Source organism: Alternaria novae-zelandiae (genome assembly GCF_023758075.1).
Source record: "Alternaria novae-zelandiae strain BMP 2774 chromosome Unknown scaffold_18, whole genome shotgun sequence".
NCBI classification, from domain to species: domain Eukaryota; kingdom Fungi; phylum Ascomycota; class Dothideomycetes; order Pleosporales; family Pleosporaceae; genus Alternaria; species Alternaria novae-zelandiae.
The window spans coordinates 543,705-562,121 of NW_026056978.1; the positions used below are offsets into that span (position 1 = coordinate 543,705).

General features: G+C 52.9%; 3 protein-coding genes across 3 annotated transcripts; 2 read left to right on the forward strand and 1 right to left on the reverse strand.

The window, feature by feature from the left end:
* Positions 1–1,348: 1,348 nt before the first annotated feature.
* J4E88_008267 (uncharacterized protein) lies at positions 1,349–3,381 on the forward strand (the record flags this gene model as incomplete). The annotated part of the gene is made up of 4 exons (XM_049401878.1): positions 1,349–1,352; positions 1,469–1,857; positions 2,403–2,466; positions 2,513–3,381. The coding sequence occupies 4 exons, from the start codon at positions 1,349–1,351 to the stop codon at positions 3,379–3,381; spliced, it is 1,326 nt and encodes a 441-aa protein (XP_049252416.1).
* Positions 3,382–11,254: 7,873 nt separating this feature from the next.
* J4E88_008268 (uncharacterized protein) lies at positions 11,255–12,832 on the forward strand (the record flags this gene model as incomplete). Its single annotated transcript, XM_049401879.1, has 4 exons — positions 11,255–11,305; positions 11,681–11,758; positions 11,812–12,561; positions 12,749–12,832. 4 exons carry the CDS (start codon positions 11,255–11,257, stop codon positions 12,830–12,832), a joined length of 963 nt encoding a protein of 320 aa, XP_049252417.1.
* A 3,029-nt stretch (positions 12,833–15,861) lies between these two features.
* On the reverse strand, positions 15,862–17,148 carry J4E88_008269 (uncharacterized protein; the record flags this gene model as incomplete). Its single annotated transcript, XM_049401880.1, has 2 exons — positions 15,862–16,449; positions 16,504–17,148. 2 exons carry the CDS (start codon positions 17,146–17,148, stop codon positions 15,862–15,864), a joined length of 1,233 nt encoding a protein of 410 aa, XP_049252418.1.
* Between the last annotated feature and the right edge of the window lie 1,269 nt (positions 17,149–18,417).

Consider the following 18,417-nt stretch of genomic DNA (forward strand, 5'->3'; position numbering starts at 1 on the left):
CGCCGTTCAATGTGAATGCCATCCCATTTCCTGCTGCAGCGCCTTTTCTCTGTGGCAAGTCCTCAGCACGGCATCTAGAGACCGCCCTCCCCAAAAGTGGAAAGTGCGACTATGACGCGTATCTGCCGTCACAAGCAATGAGTAACAATGTCCATTGCTGAGGCGCCGGTTGGTCTTCGAAGACATGGGCGTCGCTTGTGTTGCGGGAGTTGTTATTGGCTTATCATCTACATGCCATCGCATTACTCATCAAAGTACCGTGGTATCGGCAGGGTAATACCAAGGTTTAGTTTCTGCGCGACTATTCAACAGTCAGACTTGAAGTCTGATGCAATTTTACTTGTGACGAAGTGAAAGGATAAAGTTACGCCTGCTTCCTTCACACTCAACTTTGACCTGCTATCTGAGCTGCGATCTCCGTTCCATCTCCGACCTGTCTCTACCATCAACTCAACTTCCCAATCGATACTGCCGTTTCGAAGCACGATCATGGCTCAGCTTAAGAGCCTACCTGACGAGCTCCTGCTCGATATCGCGCTACGCCTTCAGCCACCCGATCTCAAAGACCTAGCTCTAACCGCACGCCAGTTCCGCGACATCGCGCAAGAAGCTCTTCACACTTCCATTAGTCTCAGGACGCATTACCAGTCTCTTCCGGAACTCCTCAGAACCTTAGTAACAAGGCCAGATCTCGCTAAGAATGTCCGCTCTTTGCAAATAACGGGATATCGTGGTCCTCAGCAAGTTTACAGATCGGCTGTAGGCTATGATGACTCCTGGGACCAGGTCGTCACACACGCAATAAAGTCGACACATTCTTGGCCCATCGATCAGATGAAGTGGGCCAGCAGAGTCAAATACGGCGATCTTCATGCTTGCATTGGCCTATTGCTGGTGTTGACAGATCAGCTGCAGAATCTTGCGTTCTGCTCTGGAGATAACCAGGATTTCATGACGCCGCCGAGCCTGAGTCTGACGTTCCCTGGCATAGCCGAAAGGCATGCTGTTACTGCTCCTGGTACTTTGCTTCTTCCACACCTCCGACGGCTATCTGTTGCTTGGGGAGAAATGGACAGGTCTTGGTCTACTTTTCCAAAACTGCTACACTTGGAACTCGACTGTACAGGGCCCGTAGCATGGGATGAAGAATCAGTTATCCTATTCCATGGTATCACTACCTTGACTCTACATCGCCCAATACTTTACGAATACCAGGCAGCCAATACACAAGACCTCTCGCCTTTCTTCCAACGGCTCCCCGCGCTGAGGTCTTTGCACTTGTGTTTTACCAATTGGATAGAACATTATAACAACATGAGTGGTGGTATTGGGTTTGCTTACGGCTATTATGGGTACGACAACCTATATTACGCCACCTACAATCGGGAACGCATATGCTATCCTGGGCAAAGATTTACGAGTTCCATCATCATCGACCCGCTGATTCCTGTCTCACATTTGCTGGAAGAGCTGGAGCTGAAGTGCTCTGACACCGGAGATTATAAAACGATCGACTACCTCCGACCATCGCGATCGTTGCAACGTTTCACCCTAATAAAGCGCCTATCCATTCCGCAAGGTGTTCTCATCAATTCAACCCCCTACGAATGTTCCCCTCTCCATCCGTTCGAGGCGCTGCCGCCGAATGTAGAGTACCTCAATGTGGCTGATCCAACTACCGCTATGATACAGTGGATCTCCGGGGTTCTGGATGACCGCAGCAAGCTGCGCAGCTTGAAAGGAATATCTCTCGACTTCGATAACGACCCGAAGCAGCGAGTAAAGGACTACAAAGAGGCTGGAGTGCAGATTTTTGGTCGGCTGCTGGAGGCAGGCATATCCGTGCACTTCGAAAACGTACGTCCAGTCTGTCTTGAAGCTTGCTGCAAAGAGTGAGGTGACTTCCTAGAAATACTAATTGCACTGCTGGAGACTAGGGGATGTATATTCAGAGCATAGGTAGTGTTTCTTGCGGCCACTAGAGGCTTTGTTGTTCAATACATGAGATGGTATTATAGACAACGAATGACAATGTTTTCAGCGTGAGCTAAGCTGGTTGACACTACCTATTAGTACAAGAACCCCTAACATCTTTCAATGCCGCCGAAGTCTGTGTCGAAGTTGCTGTCGCAAAGAGAGTCGTTGCCTACTTAGGCGGAGAACTCTTGGTGACTGGAGCATGGACTGTCGCCTTCACCTCACTTACTTGAAAGTCGAAACCTCCCGTCTTTTGCTATTGTGTCGCAAGTACAATAAGAGCGATCAAAATCATAATTATCTAGAAAAACTTCTACCACACTTATAACCGTATCCAACAATTCCTCAATCTTCTTCTATCATCCAATACCCATCCTCAAAGAGCTTTCTGCCTTAACCACGACATCGACACTGACCATACCTAGGCGATCATGCTGGACGCAAGCAACATGGAGCCAATTACGGGTGACCGCAAGGCATATTTCGAAGGTACTCCACCCTGCTCTCACATCACGCTCTTGGCTAACTCTCACAGATCTCCGCAAGAACCATATCCCTCAATTCTTATTTCGTACTTGGAGCAGCAACAGCGGTGGAGGATCAGAACACGCAACTAACAGTGTCAAGGAGATCATTCCGCACGGCTTCATGAAGAAAGCCTCTGGAAGCGGATTCTACGACAAGCCTGAAAGTGAGCTTTACAAAATGGTGCAAGACCATTACGACACCGAATCTGTTTTCACCTCCGAATTTAGCTCATGGACGGGGTCACTTCACCTAGCTCTCTGCTATGCTGGATCCATAGAAGAAGAATACGGTCCCCACGTCGCAATCATGGACACACACCAGCTGGATGGAGACGTCTTGGTCTGGCATGTTCCGCACCTGTTCAAGCCCGACGGACTTCATGAGTACTTGGCTCATGGACCAATCAGAGGCATTGGATACAAGGCCGTATCGTACAAGACGTTAATGTCAGCTGGTCTGGCACAGATATTTCCCGAGCTATTGGAGACCGATCTCGATGACTGGGGTATGAGCTTACGAGACCAGATGTTCAACGGGCCCCCGATTCCGCTTCCAAAGGACAACATTGAGAAATCTGACGAGATGAAGCAGATTCAATCAATCGCAAACCTTTACGGCCATCTTTACTTACCAGTAGCGACTAGTCTGATGTGTCTTCGGCTTCGACCTTGGTTAGGCTCGCGAGCTGAGGGCGAGGTTGCATTGGACAAAATCGCAAATCTGTTTGCAAATACGAAGCCAGCCAAGGATATTTCGAGGGGTAATTGGCTTTGCGAAGGTGTTGTACTGACCGAGTCTCCCATGGGTCCGCACAACTTTCCTGACGTCCGACAGTGGATCAAACTCCTCCGAGCCATCTCTGAACGCACAGATTGATGAGTACAAAGGCTTCGAGAACGAAGATGGCGCTGGGCACGTGGGCTTCTTGATAGGGAAGGCTGGAGGATACAAGAATTTATTGACACTGTATAGATAACGGTTAAAGCCAACGTCGACTCTTCGGTCCTTTCTCGTATCTCAAGAAATCGCGTTGTGCTCTCTCGTGTTCTGTTTAGGCTGATACACAGATGCGTATACTGCATGCCTGGGCAGATGTACCCGGCACAATACATCCAGCAATAATGTGTACATAGGTATTCCTGCGATGGGACTAGCATGCATTTACAGGTGCTGCTCCATGTCTGACGCATGTCAACAACGGTCTTCATTAGTATCTGAGAAATGATCTGTTAAGCTCTGAAGTCATTCTCATATCATTATTACACATACATTCATGATCATGCATCGATTCAAGGCCGAGAAGCTGCACGTAGGCCAAGCGATGCTATTGCAGAGGCTAGATTGCTCTCTTTCAAAATTAACAGTGTAAAAGATACGTACAAGTCACACAATACGAGCCTCGGCGTGTAGCTAGACTCATCATCACGATCGCCTTTACAAGCAATATTGATTCCAGAATCCAGAGTTTCTTCACAGATGATTAGAAAAGGTACTTAACGCTACCAAGAGCTACGGCTAAACTAGTGCATCGAGACTTGGGCCGCGAGAGAAGGCCCGGGGTGAACGAATGGCTTTCCGCTCCGGATGTACACTTAATAAAGAATCGATATCACATCTCTGAAACAAATCAATCGCGCTAATATACAAGTCGCACTACCCCATGGTGTCGGTCGACCACGTGCGGGCACTGTACCCGCCTGAAGCGTTTACTCATCAAACGACGTCAAGTGTTGTTCTAATGCTGTCATGCATAGTTGCGAATAGTGGCATTCAAAACTCGTGGGGTTTGGATCATGCACACAGCCCCCTCTGCAAATGACGCCGGAGATGCAGTCGAAGAGATCACCACCTAGAGATCGAAAAAGGAAGCAAGAAAGGTGGCTCTGGACTTGAAAGTAGAGCACCACACCCTCAGCCGGCGATGCTCGCCTGAACGCATGCGCCTTAGGTACAGCACCTATACGCAGCTGAACGCCTTTACCTAAAAGCTCTCCCTTTCTTTGTACCGAGGCGTTGCGGAGGCATCTCCGCCAGGCTTGGCCGGACTCGCGTGCCCAGGAAGACAGAGAAGCAACTCTTGATCTACACTGCACAGCCAACGGTACGGGAGAAGCAAAAAAGAGCGACAGATGTCACGCCTAAAACCTTGCAATGTATCGCGCAACTCCGCCATTGCATGCTGTCAGTACGCTGTCGGCCGGGGGTGGCGATGTGGATTGGTGGTGGGTTCTTTTTGAGCGAGGCGCACGAATGAGGTGCGCCGGAGCAATGAGCGTTTCTGCTCAGCCCGGTGTTTACGCTTTTGCGGCATGCAACAGGATACACAGTTACATTGCGGATTTTCAGTTCTGATGTACCGCGATAGGCGAGGTTTCCGAGACCCGTTGACAGTGACGGCGGGGGACGTTGCGCTGAGATCTCCCCTCGATGAAGAGCATGGTTTCGATCTCGTATACTCGTATGGAGGCCTGACGTCATTTCTCACGAAATCGTGGTTGCAATTCGTCATTTGTGGTTGCAGACGCTCTCTCTCCCTAGAAATCTAGGATACGCTGTCGACACCTGCACAGTAAAGGAGAGTCAGTAGTAAGGTTCCTCATCTACAACGATTGTCGTTGTTCGAGATGTTTGAAGTGCAGCGGGGGTCTACCTTGTGACCGGGAGAGGTAGGTCCTGCCAGGCCTGGCTGGAATTAAGGTTGACGTTAGAGCACCTAGTGATCCGTTTCGACACATCTGACGTACCAAGGTGTGAGTAAATGCCCCGAAACGGAGCCTGTCGGAACCCTGTGCTAACGACACCATTTCCCGCTATCACATCATTCCGCGAAGGTGTTCCGAAAGAGCCACGTGTTAGCGTTGAAGCCACTGCAGGTAATTTGGTTGCGAAACGGAGACGGCACCGATCATCCTTACATCCCGAGCCAGTGCTTCGAGGCTGGCCAGGTCTGGAATAGAGAGACGACGGTACCATGCGCACAACTTACAAACAAATTGCAGCCATCATGCACCAACAAGATATAGTAGTGATATCTCGTGCACCCCTGGAGCTTGTGGTTAGAGGATAACAAGCGTAGAGCTCACCGGCCGGTGACGGTGGGGACAGAGTCCCAGATGATGGATGCAGGTGCGCTGTCACGCAGGTCCAAATGCAGTAGGCCATCGTCGTTAGTCTGCGCCGCATACTGTAGTTTTCTCGCGTAAAACAGGTCCGCAATACTCGTAGCGAAAATTCTGCTCAGTGCTTGATCTTCGGGTACGCGATGGAACTGCAGAAGGGATGCCTGGCGGGATTGTGGCTGTGTCTACTGTCTACCGAGTTGTCAACGACTTCTGTGGGGCGCTCTCCCAGGAGACGGACGATCAGGATCAGCACCGACTGCGGCTGATGGTAACCGCACGCCGGATCGGCGTTAGACTCTTGTTCCCGTGCCAAGAGATCTTGATTGTCCCGGGTTCTCTTTCGCATGCTAATCCGCGTATATGACCACGAGCGATGTTCTCCGAGCCGACTACGCTTGGCAGCATTAGTTGACGGGAAGTAGATGATCCAGCTCGACGGTAGATGTCAAGATGTCACTTTGTAGTGTTGAATAGTGATGTTGAATAGTGATGTGGGAGTGAATGCGAACCCGTCGATTTCTGGAGGTACAACACGACTGCGTCATGCTGTCCTGCAGTCAGGGCAAGTCGTAGCGGTCGCATCGCCTACCCTGGCCGTCCGAAATATTGATTTCGCAGCATGAGTGCCAGCAGATGTGTGCGAACGGCAGGTGAAGCCGATCTCAGCTGGGAAAAGAAGGGTCGAAGGTGGCTGAGCCAACGATCTGCGGCTCGCGCAGCTTAGTCATATGCAGGAACCAAGCCTAATTGGCAACCGTCAGCTGCCGAGGTCACTACTCATTCGACTGGAAGCGAACGTGCACCTAGCGCGTAAGAGACAGTGGGAAATTGTCCGCTCAACATGGGGAAGTGACAAATTTCACAGCCGACATTACCTAGATTACCATGTTTGCGAATTTGCATACCAACGCGAATGCGAAACAAGTGCGAAGCTCTAAGCTGCCATTAACGAGAGCCTTCCATGCAAGCAACGACGGTGCCTTTAAAATTGTTCAAACATGACCGATAGACTCCACGGCGACAATTCCGCTGAGGACTGCGTTCGCTTGTCGCGTGCGGAAGATGATGTTAGTTCTAGCGATGTATCTAGTGCACGTTGGAGCGAGATTGTAGGGCTTCGATCTACAAAGAGATCTCTGATCCAGGTCCGTGGGTCTCCGATAGTATCTTCAGCTAGTGGGCCAGGAATGTGGGATCTTGATGACGCCCCCAAACTGTAGCTTTTCTGGTTAGCATCATGCTTTTGAGCCTCGGACAGATAAAGGCGACACACACTAAGCATCAGCGGAGCGATGCCGATTCGCTGAAAACCCCAAAGTGTATTGAGATTATGACAGCCATAGCAGCGTGCAGTAAACCAGTACACAGCGAGATAGTGCCAGGTAAAACAACGCACTTGCATCGCGATAGCCTTCACTATGCTATTGAGAGACAAGTGCGCCATCTAGAAGAGCGTCTGACACTCTCCAGATCGACCGCTTCTGGCTTCAAGGCGTCCAGCTTCCGCATAGCTGACAGCTTTGACTTGAAGTGTCTGCTGCCTATCGTTTCATCTTGTTAGCGCAAATCTAGGATACTGCAACGATCTAAAGCTATGGAGAATGGGGAAGTATTGTCCTTGGACCCCTTACACAACCTATGGCAACGTCATTCCCTGAAACAAAAATTCACCATACAACATATCAACGCTAGAAGAATGACGATTGGACTAAGAGATCTCTCCACATCTGAAGCCGGACGCGCGTGGATTCAACAAGTACGATCTTAGTCGATGACTGCCAGCAGTGCACATGTTGCTCATGTTGCCTGAAAACACTTCGGCCTGCAAGTAGAAGTGCGCACTGCTGTTGAAGGAAACCCAGATACCGGGTAAATGAACCTGCAGTGTTTGTTGAAGATAAAACATCAGTTCACTGGGCAAGATGCTGGTATACCGGAAAGAAGAGTGGGGCATGATACGCATGCACGCCACCATGTGTTGTGGAACTGTTTTGTGCAGACCCCTCTTTCTGAATCAAGTCTTTTGCATGACTTACCGTCCGCTACGGACAGTCAAAACATTAATTGCAGGTACAGTATTCGTTGGTATGAGGATGGAAGTTCCGTGATTCCGGACACGGATCTGTATCTATAGCGAGAGGCGAGCCTGGTACAGGTGCTACGAATGCCACCCGCCCACTTGTTTAGTTATCGTCATGCTACTGGGCTCCAATCTCTTTCTTCCGATGAGGTTGTTCAGACCAAATCAGACCGGTTGCACGTCAATTGCCGATTGAGCGGTGAGCATGATGATAATCAGGCGACGTAGTAGGCCACCATGATTAACGAGTACAAGACGTCAAGTGTTGCAACTATCGGAAGCATTGATACCGGTCTCGGAGGCCGCGGACGAGGTCTCGTCGTCTTCCAAATCCAAAGAGCCTCAACGTACCTTTGAATATGGAGCGCCGGGCAAACACTAGCATGCGGTTGTCGTGTAGACTGCTCGATTGGTAATCTCGGTTGTTGAAGACGCAAATGTTGAGGTACAGCGTGCGTGGAGTATTTGGAAACCTGGTTCGAGGTCTGTCCGCGCAGCAGATGGCGCTCGTGGCTTCCGTCTGGTGCAACGGCGCCAGTCACGGCAGCTGCATTTCATCAAGACAGGTCCGCAACCTGGAATGCAAGGGCTTCCCCGCCCTAGATGATCGCCAGCAAGGGGCGGCGGCGCCATCTCCACACGAGGTGCAAAGACAGTTGTGGATGTAGGGCATATTTGATATGACTGATGATCCAGATCGGAAGGCGCCCTGTACTAGTTATTAGTATCGAAGCGGTGCTACACTGCAGCAGTTTGACAGCCCCCTGGGCCATAGCACAGAGACGGTGGGTGACACAACAACGAACCGCAGCCGCCTGAAGCAAAGTTGACGGACTGTCAGGCGGTCAACTGCTGCCGTGTGACGATGGCTTGCGGCGATGGAAGCGCAGCGGACCTTGTGCGAGCGTCCCTGGCCACCACTCTAGGGGGTCGAAAACGATACGAGCCCGAGCGGGAGGTTTACCCTCATGCCGGGATGGTGAGTGCGGACAGCGGCCAAGATAGTGGGAGCAGGCACGAGCCGACAAGCGGTCAGGACAGACGATGCAGGTGTGCAAGCAGTTCACAAGGTTGGTATCTCGTCGGTGTGGCGCCGAAGCATAATGGCAACGCTGCAGTTCGGCAGCGATGCCGAACCCAATGACGACGCAGCAAAGGCAAGATTAGAGCCTTGCGAGCGTCGACGTCAATTTGGAAGCGCGAAACACAACGCGAAAGGATTGGGATGGTGGGGCGCGACAAAGTTTCGTAGATTTCGATAGACGCAGTTAGGGCAGCGCAGAGTTTGCCGTGGTGTCGCGTCGAGTTGCAAGACGGCGAGCGCAGACGGCGACAGCGTGGAGAAGGTCTCAGTTGACGGCAGCGACCCGGCACGCGAGACGGCGGATGTTGAATGTCGAGGGCTGGCGTCCAGGCGCAGGTGCGAGGTCTGATCGGCCGGCTAGCGGGAAGCGATCAGCGAATCGGGCAGGCGCGACCCCGAGAGCGGGAAGGTGCCAGTCATCCCTGTGCCAATCATGGCGGCGCAGACAAGGTCGCACCTCTTCACACGATGCCACCGTCAGAGGTCTGCATGAGCCTGACATCTGTCATCCGCCCGCACTGCGAGGGGCTCTCCACCACGACAGCCAGCTCTCACGGCGACGGCTGCGTGCGTGTATTAGGTACTGGCAGACAGCACGCCGACTCCAGACGGCACACGTAACCTGTCTCGCAGATACTGCTGCTGCACTACTCGCCAACTGATTCAGGGTCTGCAGGCGACGGCTCCCCAATTAGTCGTGCCTGGCACATGGTGGAGAATCGAACGCCGTGCATCATCTCCCGCGCTCCTACGTCGTCGCTCTAGCTGCTATTCCTGTCCCACCGGACGAACGCCTCTTTCTCCCTTCCCAAAGCTCGCTGCTGCAGCACTAGCTGCTTCTGTACCCCGTCACGACACCAAGGCTTCCCGCTCCTGGATGCTGGAAAAGCTCCGTTGCACAAGTGTCCACCACGGTCAGCCACCGACCTGGTTCTGTCCTGCGGCAGCTGTCTGCCGGGTATCGTACCTTGTGCTGGGTGACATACACGCCGTCAGCGTGGCTCTGGGGTGCACCGCAGCCCTCATAACGTCGGATTACACTCCGCTCTCGACTGAAGTGCAACCCGCAGCCATGTCCTGGATGCTGCTGCGCTGCACCTACCCCACTTGCCCTAGATGCTGTGCTGCTTCTGTCGATTCAGATATCTCCGGCAAAAGCAACCATAAGGGTACCGTGCCACCGGTGCCCGGGAGAGTTCAAGTCAGGTCCAGCAGCAGCGAGAGTTAGTAGCGTGTGCTGGATGCTAGCCTCGACGCAATTACCACTATGGTTTGCTGCTGGCGGGCGCAAGGCTTGAGATGGGGGTAGGCGGTAGCGACCTATGGCGAGGCTGGTGTCGATGAACTACTGCTTGTGGTTGCTGGCCGACGGCGAGGCGCCAGACCACAACGACCGCGTCGGCCAATGCTTGGCCACAGGCGGCTACCGCCGCGATGGCACGCTGTGAGGTTGCTGCGGCATCCAGTGTGTGGGAGGGCGGATGAGGTAATCGACGGGCAGGGTGCGACGAAATGGGCGAGAGGCATTTGGCACCCCTGCGCCTGCCTGCGGCGAGTCAGAAGCAGCGAGATCTGCGACGATGCGAGCAGTGGAGACACCGGCCGACGCTCAATGGCGTCTGCAGCAGATGGCGCGACTCCAGCACCGACGGGCTCGTGCCTCGAAATCTGCGGCGTAGACTGAGCGTCTCTTGTTTCCTGCGCTCGGCCTGCGTCCGGCCAGAGCCTGCATTGTCACGCTCGGAGAATATAGACCAAACTTTAACCCTCACCTGTCAAGTCCACAGACGTGGTGCTAAACACGCTTGTGTGTCCTTCATTGGCCCCAACTGGCATCACCCCTGACGCGCTTTCTGGTGCTGCAAGATCGCAGGGCATGCTTGATGTACGGCCCGTTGCAGTCCCTCCTAGCCTAGAAACGCCTCCTTCGCTCACGGTGCTGCTGCTTCTTAAACGCCTCGGACCCGTCATCACGACCCCATCACGCCCAACTATCTTCTTGCGAATCGCTGAGTGCTTGCGCCGGCTCCCTTGTCACCACTCGTCCACGATACCTATCCTACGACTAATCCCTCGCACGCCTTCACCACTCATATATCTGCGATATAGAATCTGTGGTTCGGTAGTCCTGCAGCGGACCCTTGGTCGCCCTTTCGAGTTAATTGTTACATCACTACCATAATACCTGGGTGAGTAATGCCGCCCAACTGCCTATCGTCCTATGGGACCCCGCTCGTGGGTGATGGCATTCAACGGTGCCAGCCAAAGAGCGGTACCAAGCTGTCAGTACTTTGGGAGAGCAAGACAGTCCGCCCACTCACCATGGAGACGTTGATACACAAGTGACTATTTGCTAACGCGTGCATGCTAGAGTATTTAAACAGTGTTGCCGTTGCACATATGGAATATCTTACTCTCCAAGATATTCCGCACCGTCACTGTGAACCGCTGCACTCGCGCAAGATGACTTCTGCACATCCTGCCGAACGGCCGCTGGCTAACATGGTCGCTGCGGTAAGTCAAGAACCAGAGTCTCCTTCTTCTTTACACGAGCCCACTCCCATCCCTCCGCGATTTCTCGAGCCCGCGTTGCATGATCCCTTCCGTGTCCACGGGCAGGAGAGTGCAAATTTGAGGGCAAGAGCATCCGAGCCCTTCGCCTGCCCCCGCGCACCTGCCCAGTACTATGGCCATCCCCACTTTGCGGACGCACTTGGCGAGAACGCCCGTTCACTCGCCTTGCCGCGCTCCTATTCTTTGCCCACACGCCGCCGATCGCATTCACCAGAGCCGAGAATGCTGCCCGACTCACGCCTGCCTACGACTACTCCCGACACAGTCGATGGCGACGAACTACGACCGTCGAGCACCACTCTGACAGAATCACAGAACCACCACATGCGCAGCTCACCGCCCATTCAGCCTGGAGAGCAAAACTTTCCTGGCAAACTTCCTTCGTTTTCTGAGGTATGTCCGCTTCCAGCCGATGTATGCCATCCGCAGGCGATTGACTTCTTCAGTTTCTCCACACTACGCGGACCACCACACCTCCGCGAACGCCTCAGCGTCGAAATGACTCTGCTGAAAGCTCTCCCCACGTGCAACCTCAGTTTGAAGATGTATCTTGGTCAGACAGCAAGAGAAGGCGCGTCGACACGCTCGGCGATATCTACGAGCCGCCTATGCAGGGCCGTCGAATGAGCAGTGCTATTGACCCTGCCCTTTCTGGCTACTCACCCCGCATCGCCCAGCAACACGCAGTGCAGCCCGTCGGATCTGGCATGCTCCATCGTCCAAGTCATTCATATGCGGCACCCCAGCAGCAGCCAATGCCTATGAACCCGCACATGCGACATCAGTCATCACCAGCACCCCAGGGCCACATGTCTTACGCACCACCATCTCTCCAGCAGCCTATCGGGCAGAGCCCTTTCCAGCAGCCCATGGTTCAGCAAGGTGGCATGTACGAGCCACGACCCAGCTACTACCACGAACCCCAAGCTGCTGTCTACGGTGGCTACGAGCGACAGAATGAAAATTTCTTTACTCGGCCTGGTTACCCAAGTTACGACTCCCAGTATGGCGACATCCGATTCCAGCAGCACGTAGGCCTTGATCACAACGCATTCAACAGGAAGCGCCGAGGAAACCTGCCCAAAGAAGCTACCAACTTGCTGAAAGATTGGTTCGCCGCCAACCGAACATCGCCTTATCCGACTGAAGACCAGAAGATGGAGCTCTGCAACCGGACTGGATTGAGTCTCAATCAGGTACGTGACTTGTCCCAGCACCAACGTCATTTTTTGACACCCTCACTACATCTGCCATTCCTGTCCTTCAGTGTCACATCCTCTAGACTACAGCGTGCTGTCGGTCCTTTTGCTACCCTCGCAAATCCTTTCTAGCATGCACACGAGTTTACGTCTGTGTACCGAACAAAGTGCTGACATCCACTAGGTATCCAACTGGTTTATCAACGCTCGTCGTCGTGCTCCACAAAAGGAACAGCGAGAGCGTGAAGCCAATGGCCCAGAGGCGTAGTGTCTCACGCAAATGGGCCCGCCCAAGGAAAGTGCGACCGACCAGTAGGCGCTGGGACGCACCGGAATCTTCCATTCAACCTTCATCATGACGAGTTTAATCGCGCACATCATTTACTCTCTCTTCCGCTTTCGGCATTCTGGTGGAACCAGAAGCATCTGGATACCTTTGTTTCTTGGGCAGCCTGTATCATCACAGCCTTCTGCGGGCAATGTCGGATATTGCGACCTTGACCAGGCGCATGGATGATCTGGCCATTTTCTTTCAGTCGAATACCCTGGGACCCAAAACGGAGTATACATCAGCGTTTTGGGATATGGAGTTGGGGCGCATTTTGCGCTAAGAACGCAGCATACTGGAACTGCTACAGCGTTGTTTTCCATCGGCCTCGGCCTCGAAGATTGTTTCCTACATAGCCTAATCACAATGCGATCTTCTCACCAAAGCTCTACGAGACTCACAGACACTGTCCTAACCCGCTTCGTGTGAGAATCGTGAACCCTCCGCAACCACTGAAAGAGACTTTACAGGCAGTATCATGGTGAAACCCGGAGAGCGCTACATGTGTATGCCGCCGCTCTCCAGACTATTGATTGCCTAGTGCAGTCTCCAGTCGTCCTCATCGCGAATGGCCAGATTTGGTCTCATGGCCCACACACTGCCGAATGCGGAAGTTCAAACGGACATCCCCCTGGTGTCCGCGGGTACCGATCTAGCGTCTACGCTTCAAACGCCATCGACAGCTCCGGTGTTTCAAAACCCCAGAGTTAAAACATGACACACAACGGTGGTGCTTGAGAGGCAACACCAGCCGTTTGGCAGAGGGCTCGTGCTTTCGGGAAGTAACGACCCCGGCAACATGTATGAACAAGTTGAGCCATGACATGTTTCGTGATATCGAATCTCAACACATCAAAACTCCACCGACTTCAATCGGCCGACTCCTCCAGATGTGAAGGATCAAACAGGCCGGGGCGCCACTCACACTAACTTCACTCGCACTCCACTTGGCCCAAGAACTCGATAACCAGCCTTTCAGCCGGAGAGACTCCACATAGTCCGGTGAATGAAGTCGCATTAGACCCTTGCTATGATCCTCTTCTGGGATTGACCCCTCACTATTTGGATGCGGGAAACACTGCACATCATTGGGGGATCGGAGTCAGGGTTTGCCCTGCGAATCTCGCTCCACCATCTCTCCCGAAAACCAAGGACCGTGACCCAAATTACTGCTGACAGGGATACCATGGAGCGGCCCGTACTGTAAGGGGATCACACCTGTCGGCATTCAGAGCAAGTTTAAAGGTGTGACACCGGAATAGCCGTCGCGCACTTTATTGACAGTGACACTCACGTCTTGATTGATAGGAGGCTTTCGTGGCGAGTGGAGAAGAACTCAAAAGTTCAGCTGACTCTTCACTTTAACCACCTGCTCGCGTGAACTACCTGACTTGTAAACACCTCATTACGGATTGGGCGGCCTGACGCACGTTCATGGCAAACACGGAAGGACTAGGTCCAAGCTCTCGCCTTTTCAGACGCAGCCGTATAGTCTGCGGGAAGCATGTCTCCATTTATAGTACCATGGTAGACTGAAACGTTCCTGGAGGAAATCACGATCACCGTTGTCCGGAAACCGGCAGCCTCACAGGCGGCGCATGGGGCATCAGGCAAACATGATGGCTGTCATTGTTTCAGCTGCCAAAGTCGTAGTACAAAACGTCACTTTTCAGTCCCTGTCCTAGGAGCTGATAGTCGCGTTACATTGATGAGATGAAGATGAGCATCTCCACGTCGTTGCGAAGATCTCGATGCGAAGCGAAGCGCGAGATAGTTTCCCGGGGTTGACTGCGACGGATGAAATGAGGATCTTCATCCTTCGTATCACCCACGGTCGGTATCGCGGTAAGTCCCGAGCTATACCGTGGTCGATCATAGCTGCGCGCAAAGAGTCAAGATTACCGTTTGACTCGAGATACTGGCGGTACTGCAGCCTAGCTGGACGTCACACACCCACAGATTATGAGCGCGGCTAAGACCACAGAGATAGTAGATCCCACCATAGGAATACGAGTACGAGCAACATGGCCAGATCGACGACGAGCGCATAACAATGACTACAACTCACGGTCTCTCCTCCACTTGGACTAGATGAAGAGCGCTCTGACAAAGTAAGCGTAACGGCCACAAGATACACTCCAGGTTATCATCCACGCGCATGAAGTAAATCACCGACCACCTCACCACAGCCTCTAGCAGCTTACGCGTACATGCTTCCATACCAACTTTACACCCCAGAGTCCGCAGCTCCGCAGGCTGCAAACTTTTCTCCCCGACGACCCGGAAAGTAACGACACGACTCACCATCTAGAACTGATCAACAGGCACTCTCCACACGCAGATCCATAGCCCAACGCCCCATAACCCCAGCGACCACCACACGGAAACAAGGACCGTTAGGCAGCGGCATCGGGCAGAAGAAGCAGGAGTTTGGTTCGTGAACTTCGATTACCCGCATCGGAAACTTGTTTTGATCGCCTGTGGGATCGGCGGGGGACGGTGCTGGTCGTGGTGTACCAGACTTTCTTTTTGGCCTATCATGGGGACGGTGGGTTGAGCGGGGTGGTTGATTGGGTGGGGGTGGGATGGGCCACGTGGAGTGTTTTCGTGCGATGGATGTGTGTGCGACGTGAGGATAACGTCGTCGGAGCTTTTTGCTGTTAGTATGGCTTGCTTTTGTCGGCGTTTTGACGTGGGGTTTAGGATGGATGACGAACCTGGATGGAGTGGCTGTGATAAGGGAGGTCTATCACCTCTTGACAGCATGACTTGTGTCACTCAGTCCAGTATGCAGTAGTGTTTGCAAATGCTATGAGCATTTCCTCCACCAGACCATTATGTACATCCTACGACTAACAACATACATGGGTATCACATCCTAAGAGGAATAATATACGAAGAACGCCCAAGTCGCTTACCGAAAAAGAAACAATGCAAAAATGGACCCAGAAATGGACCCCTCATCAACGTCACCTTCTTGATCTCCTAGTATCATCAAGAATAGCAAGACTGGCCCCTGGATTCTTCTTCTCGTACATCTTAGCCATGTCGTATACCACTTCACCCCATTCAAACTCTCCACGATGGCTTTTTTGTTTGCATGGAGATTGACGGAAGGGCAATAACCAGTCGATCATGTTCGTGCCCATGGTATCTTTCCAGCCCTGCAGGAGTGTAGTATACCAGGGGTGTTCTAAAGGCTTGGTCTGCATGACGACGTAGGAGCGGTTCGGGAGGCGGGTGACGGTGGTAAGAACAGGCCAGTCCTCCTTGTCGAGTTCCTTCTCTTCGGCCACGTCTCTGCTAGACTTCTTCTTATGATGTTTACTGGATGACGTCGTTGGTGTCGCAGTAAGTGGCGCAGCGGTATCGGGGTTCGGGGAGGGGTTCGATATGAGGAAGGCGATGTTGTGGATGCCGCCGCGCTGGATGCCTTCGACCGAGGTGAAGTTGATCATCAGATTCCAGCCTGTCATACAGGTCATTGTGAAGGTGAAGATGCTGAAGAGCACAGCTGTTGCGAGCGCGCCGATCCATGTCCCTGGCCGTGAGCCCATCTACGATGTGTTAGCCTGCTGCTGCTGCATGCACTGGGTTGCTTCTGAGCGCACCTTGGAGCTCCTTTCCGCAAAGAAAATGGCCACCACAATCCAAGTGAAGGTCGTATATAGCGACGCATACGCCACGAACTGCATAAAGAACTTGTGCGTAGTCTCCGCTATGATTCCACCGGCCCATGGGCAGTAGTGATCCATCTTTTTCACACAGCGCCCCAGTTCCTTGCAATGATGTGCCCTGTCCGGCTTCCAATTGTGACACCTCTCGCACCAGAGTGGCACCCCCTGATAATCACAAATGTATGCATCGTATTGATCGAACCCGAAGCCCTTCATACTCGCATCTGCCTTGTCCACCGAAGGGCTACCCAGAGGTATGAGGTCTGGCTTTGACCAGACGAGTTGTAATAGGCGCAGCCATGCTACCATGAGGAGGAGGAGTAGGATAGCGTAGACGACTATAAGTGCGATTCCGGTGGAGCGTCGCGGCCGAATGCCGAAGTCTCGTTGGATGTCCTCCGAAGGGTTTATGAGGTACTGGACGCATATTAAGTAGACTACGACATATGTCTCGTATCCTAGGGCGCCAAACTCCAGAAGGGGTAGTATGACGGAGGTGGCCTGGCCTATGTTCTGTTCCATCGCCGTGGTGTCTGTCGCGCCAGGCTTCCGGGAGCCGTCAACTGACGGGGGTGCCATCGCGTGGCTATACGAAATGCTCGAGAGCAACTGGAAGAAGAAGAAAGAGCAGATTGAGATAGTCGGGGTCGCACGCGAAGACGGGTGGTCGACGAAGCCCTCGAGAAGGCCTGACGTTCCCGGTTGTTGCACGACAGCGGCGTGAAGCCGCCCAGCGCGCAGCCAAGAAGTTCGCGCACGTGTTTGTCACGCTAGTGGGAGACTGGTTAGCAAGAGACGTCATCATCATTCGAAAATAGCCACGGGGAAGACAGGACAACGCGTTGTCACAACCATCGCGAATAATTGCTGAACTTCTATGTACAACATGCCTCATCTCAATGGACGCTTCTCCACGACCGCCGGCGACGCGTAGTGCGCGACTCGTCCAATCGGCAGAACTTCGGCGTCCACCGAAGTCGCACGAAGAGAAAGATCGGCACAACACCAACAACGACTCTCGTCACATACCGAATTGAGCTATCAACGCTACCGTAATGATCTTGTCGGCCGGCATTGATGCCATTGCCAGTGTTATATCTTGCGATCCTGCTTTCTGTAAGCAGAGTGAAGCCAAGGAGTCTGCTTACGCGTTAAAAGCCAGCATGCATCGACTTGCATGACCCGCAGACAGACCCCGCACGAGCTTTCTCAGCCTTCCCTAACCTTCACATTCTCTCCTCCTTTTCTCATGAGACCATTCGGGCAAGAGCAGGATCAAGTCTAGTTGCATTGGGTCGACATCGTCTATGTCCACCATTGACTGCTCTCGGACTTGTATCATAGATGCAAGCTATGGACTGAGCTAAACCCACTGGAACTCACCGGTCATGCGAGGCTGGATTATAGCCTCGTAGAGCTTCATCTTCCGCGCTTCATTCGCCTTTTGACACGCTGGCAGCCGCCTTTTTTGCCCCGACAAGGACCAGCGATTACTGTTTGCGGCGAGATATTGTCTACGATGCGTAGATCTGGAGGTCACGGATTGACAACAGGCGCGGCGGCAAGCTGATATTAATGCGGCTCTTCCATACGAGGCTCCGCTCTCGTTTAGATATATATGCTGCGCCCTGCATGAGATGGTGAACAATCCATCAACTCTCCCGCGGCCCGCCGATGTTAGCTATTTAGCAGCGCTGGCCACTTCTGACCCGATGGCTAGCCTCGTATTGATCAGGCAGATTCCACGGAGAGCCTTGGGGTTACCTCAAGTGGCAAATGCTGGGCTCCAGCCCATGTAAGTCTGTCTGCATTCTTCCCCAGAATCCCGTTGATCTCAAGGTTTCAGTT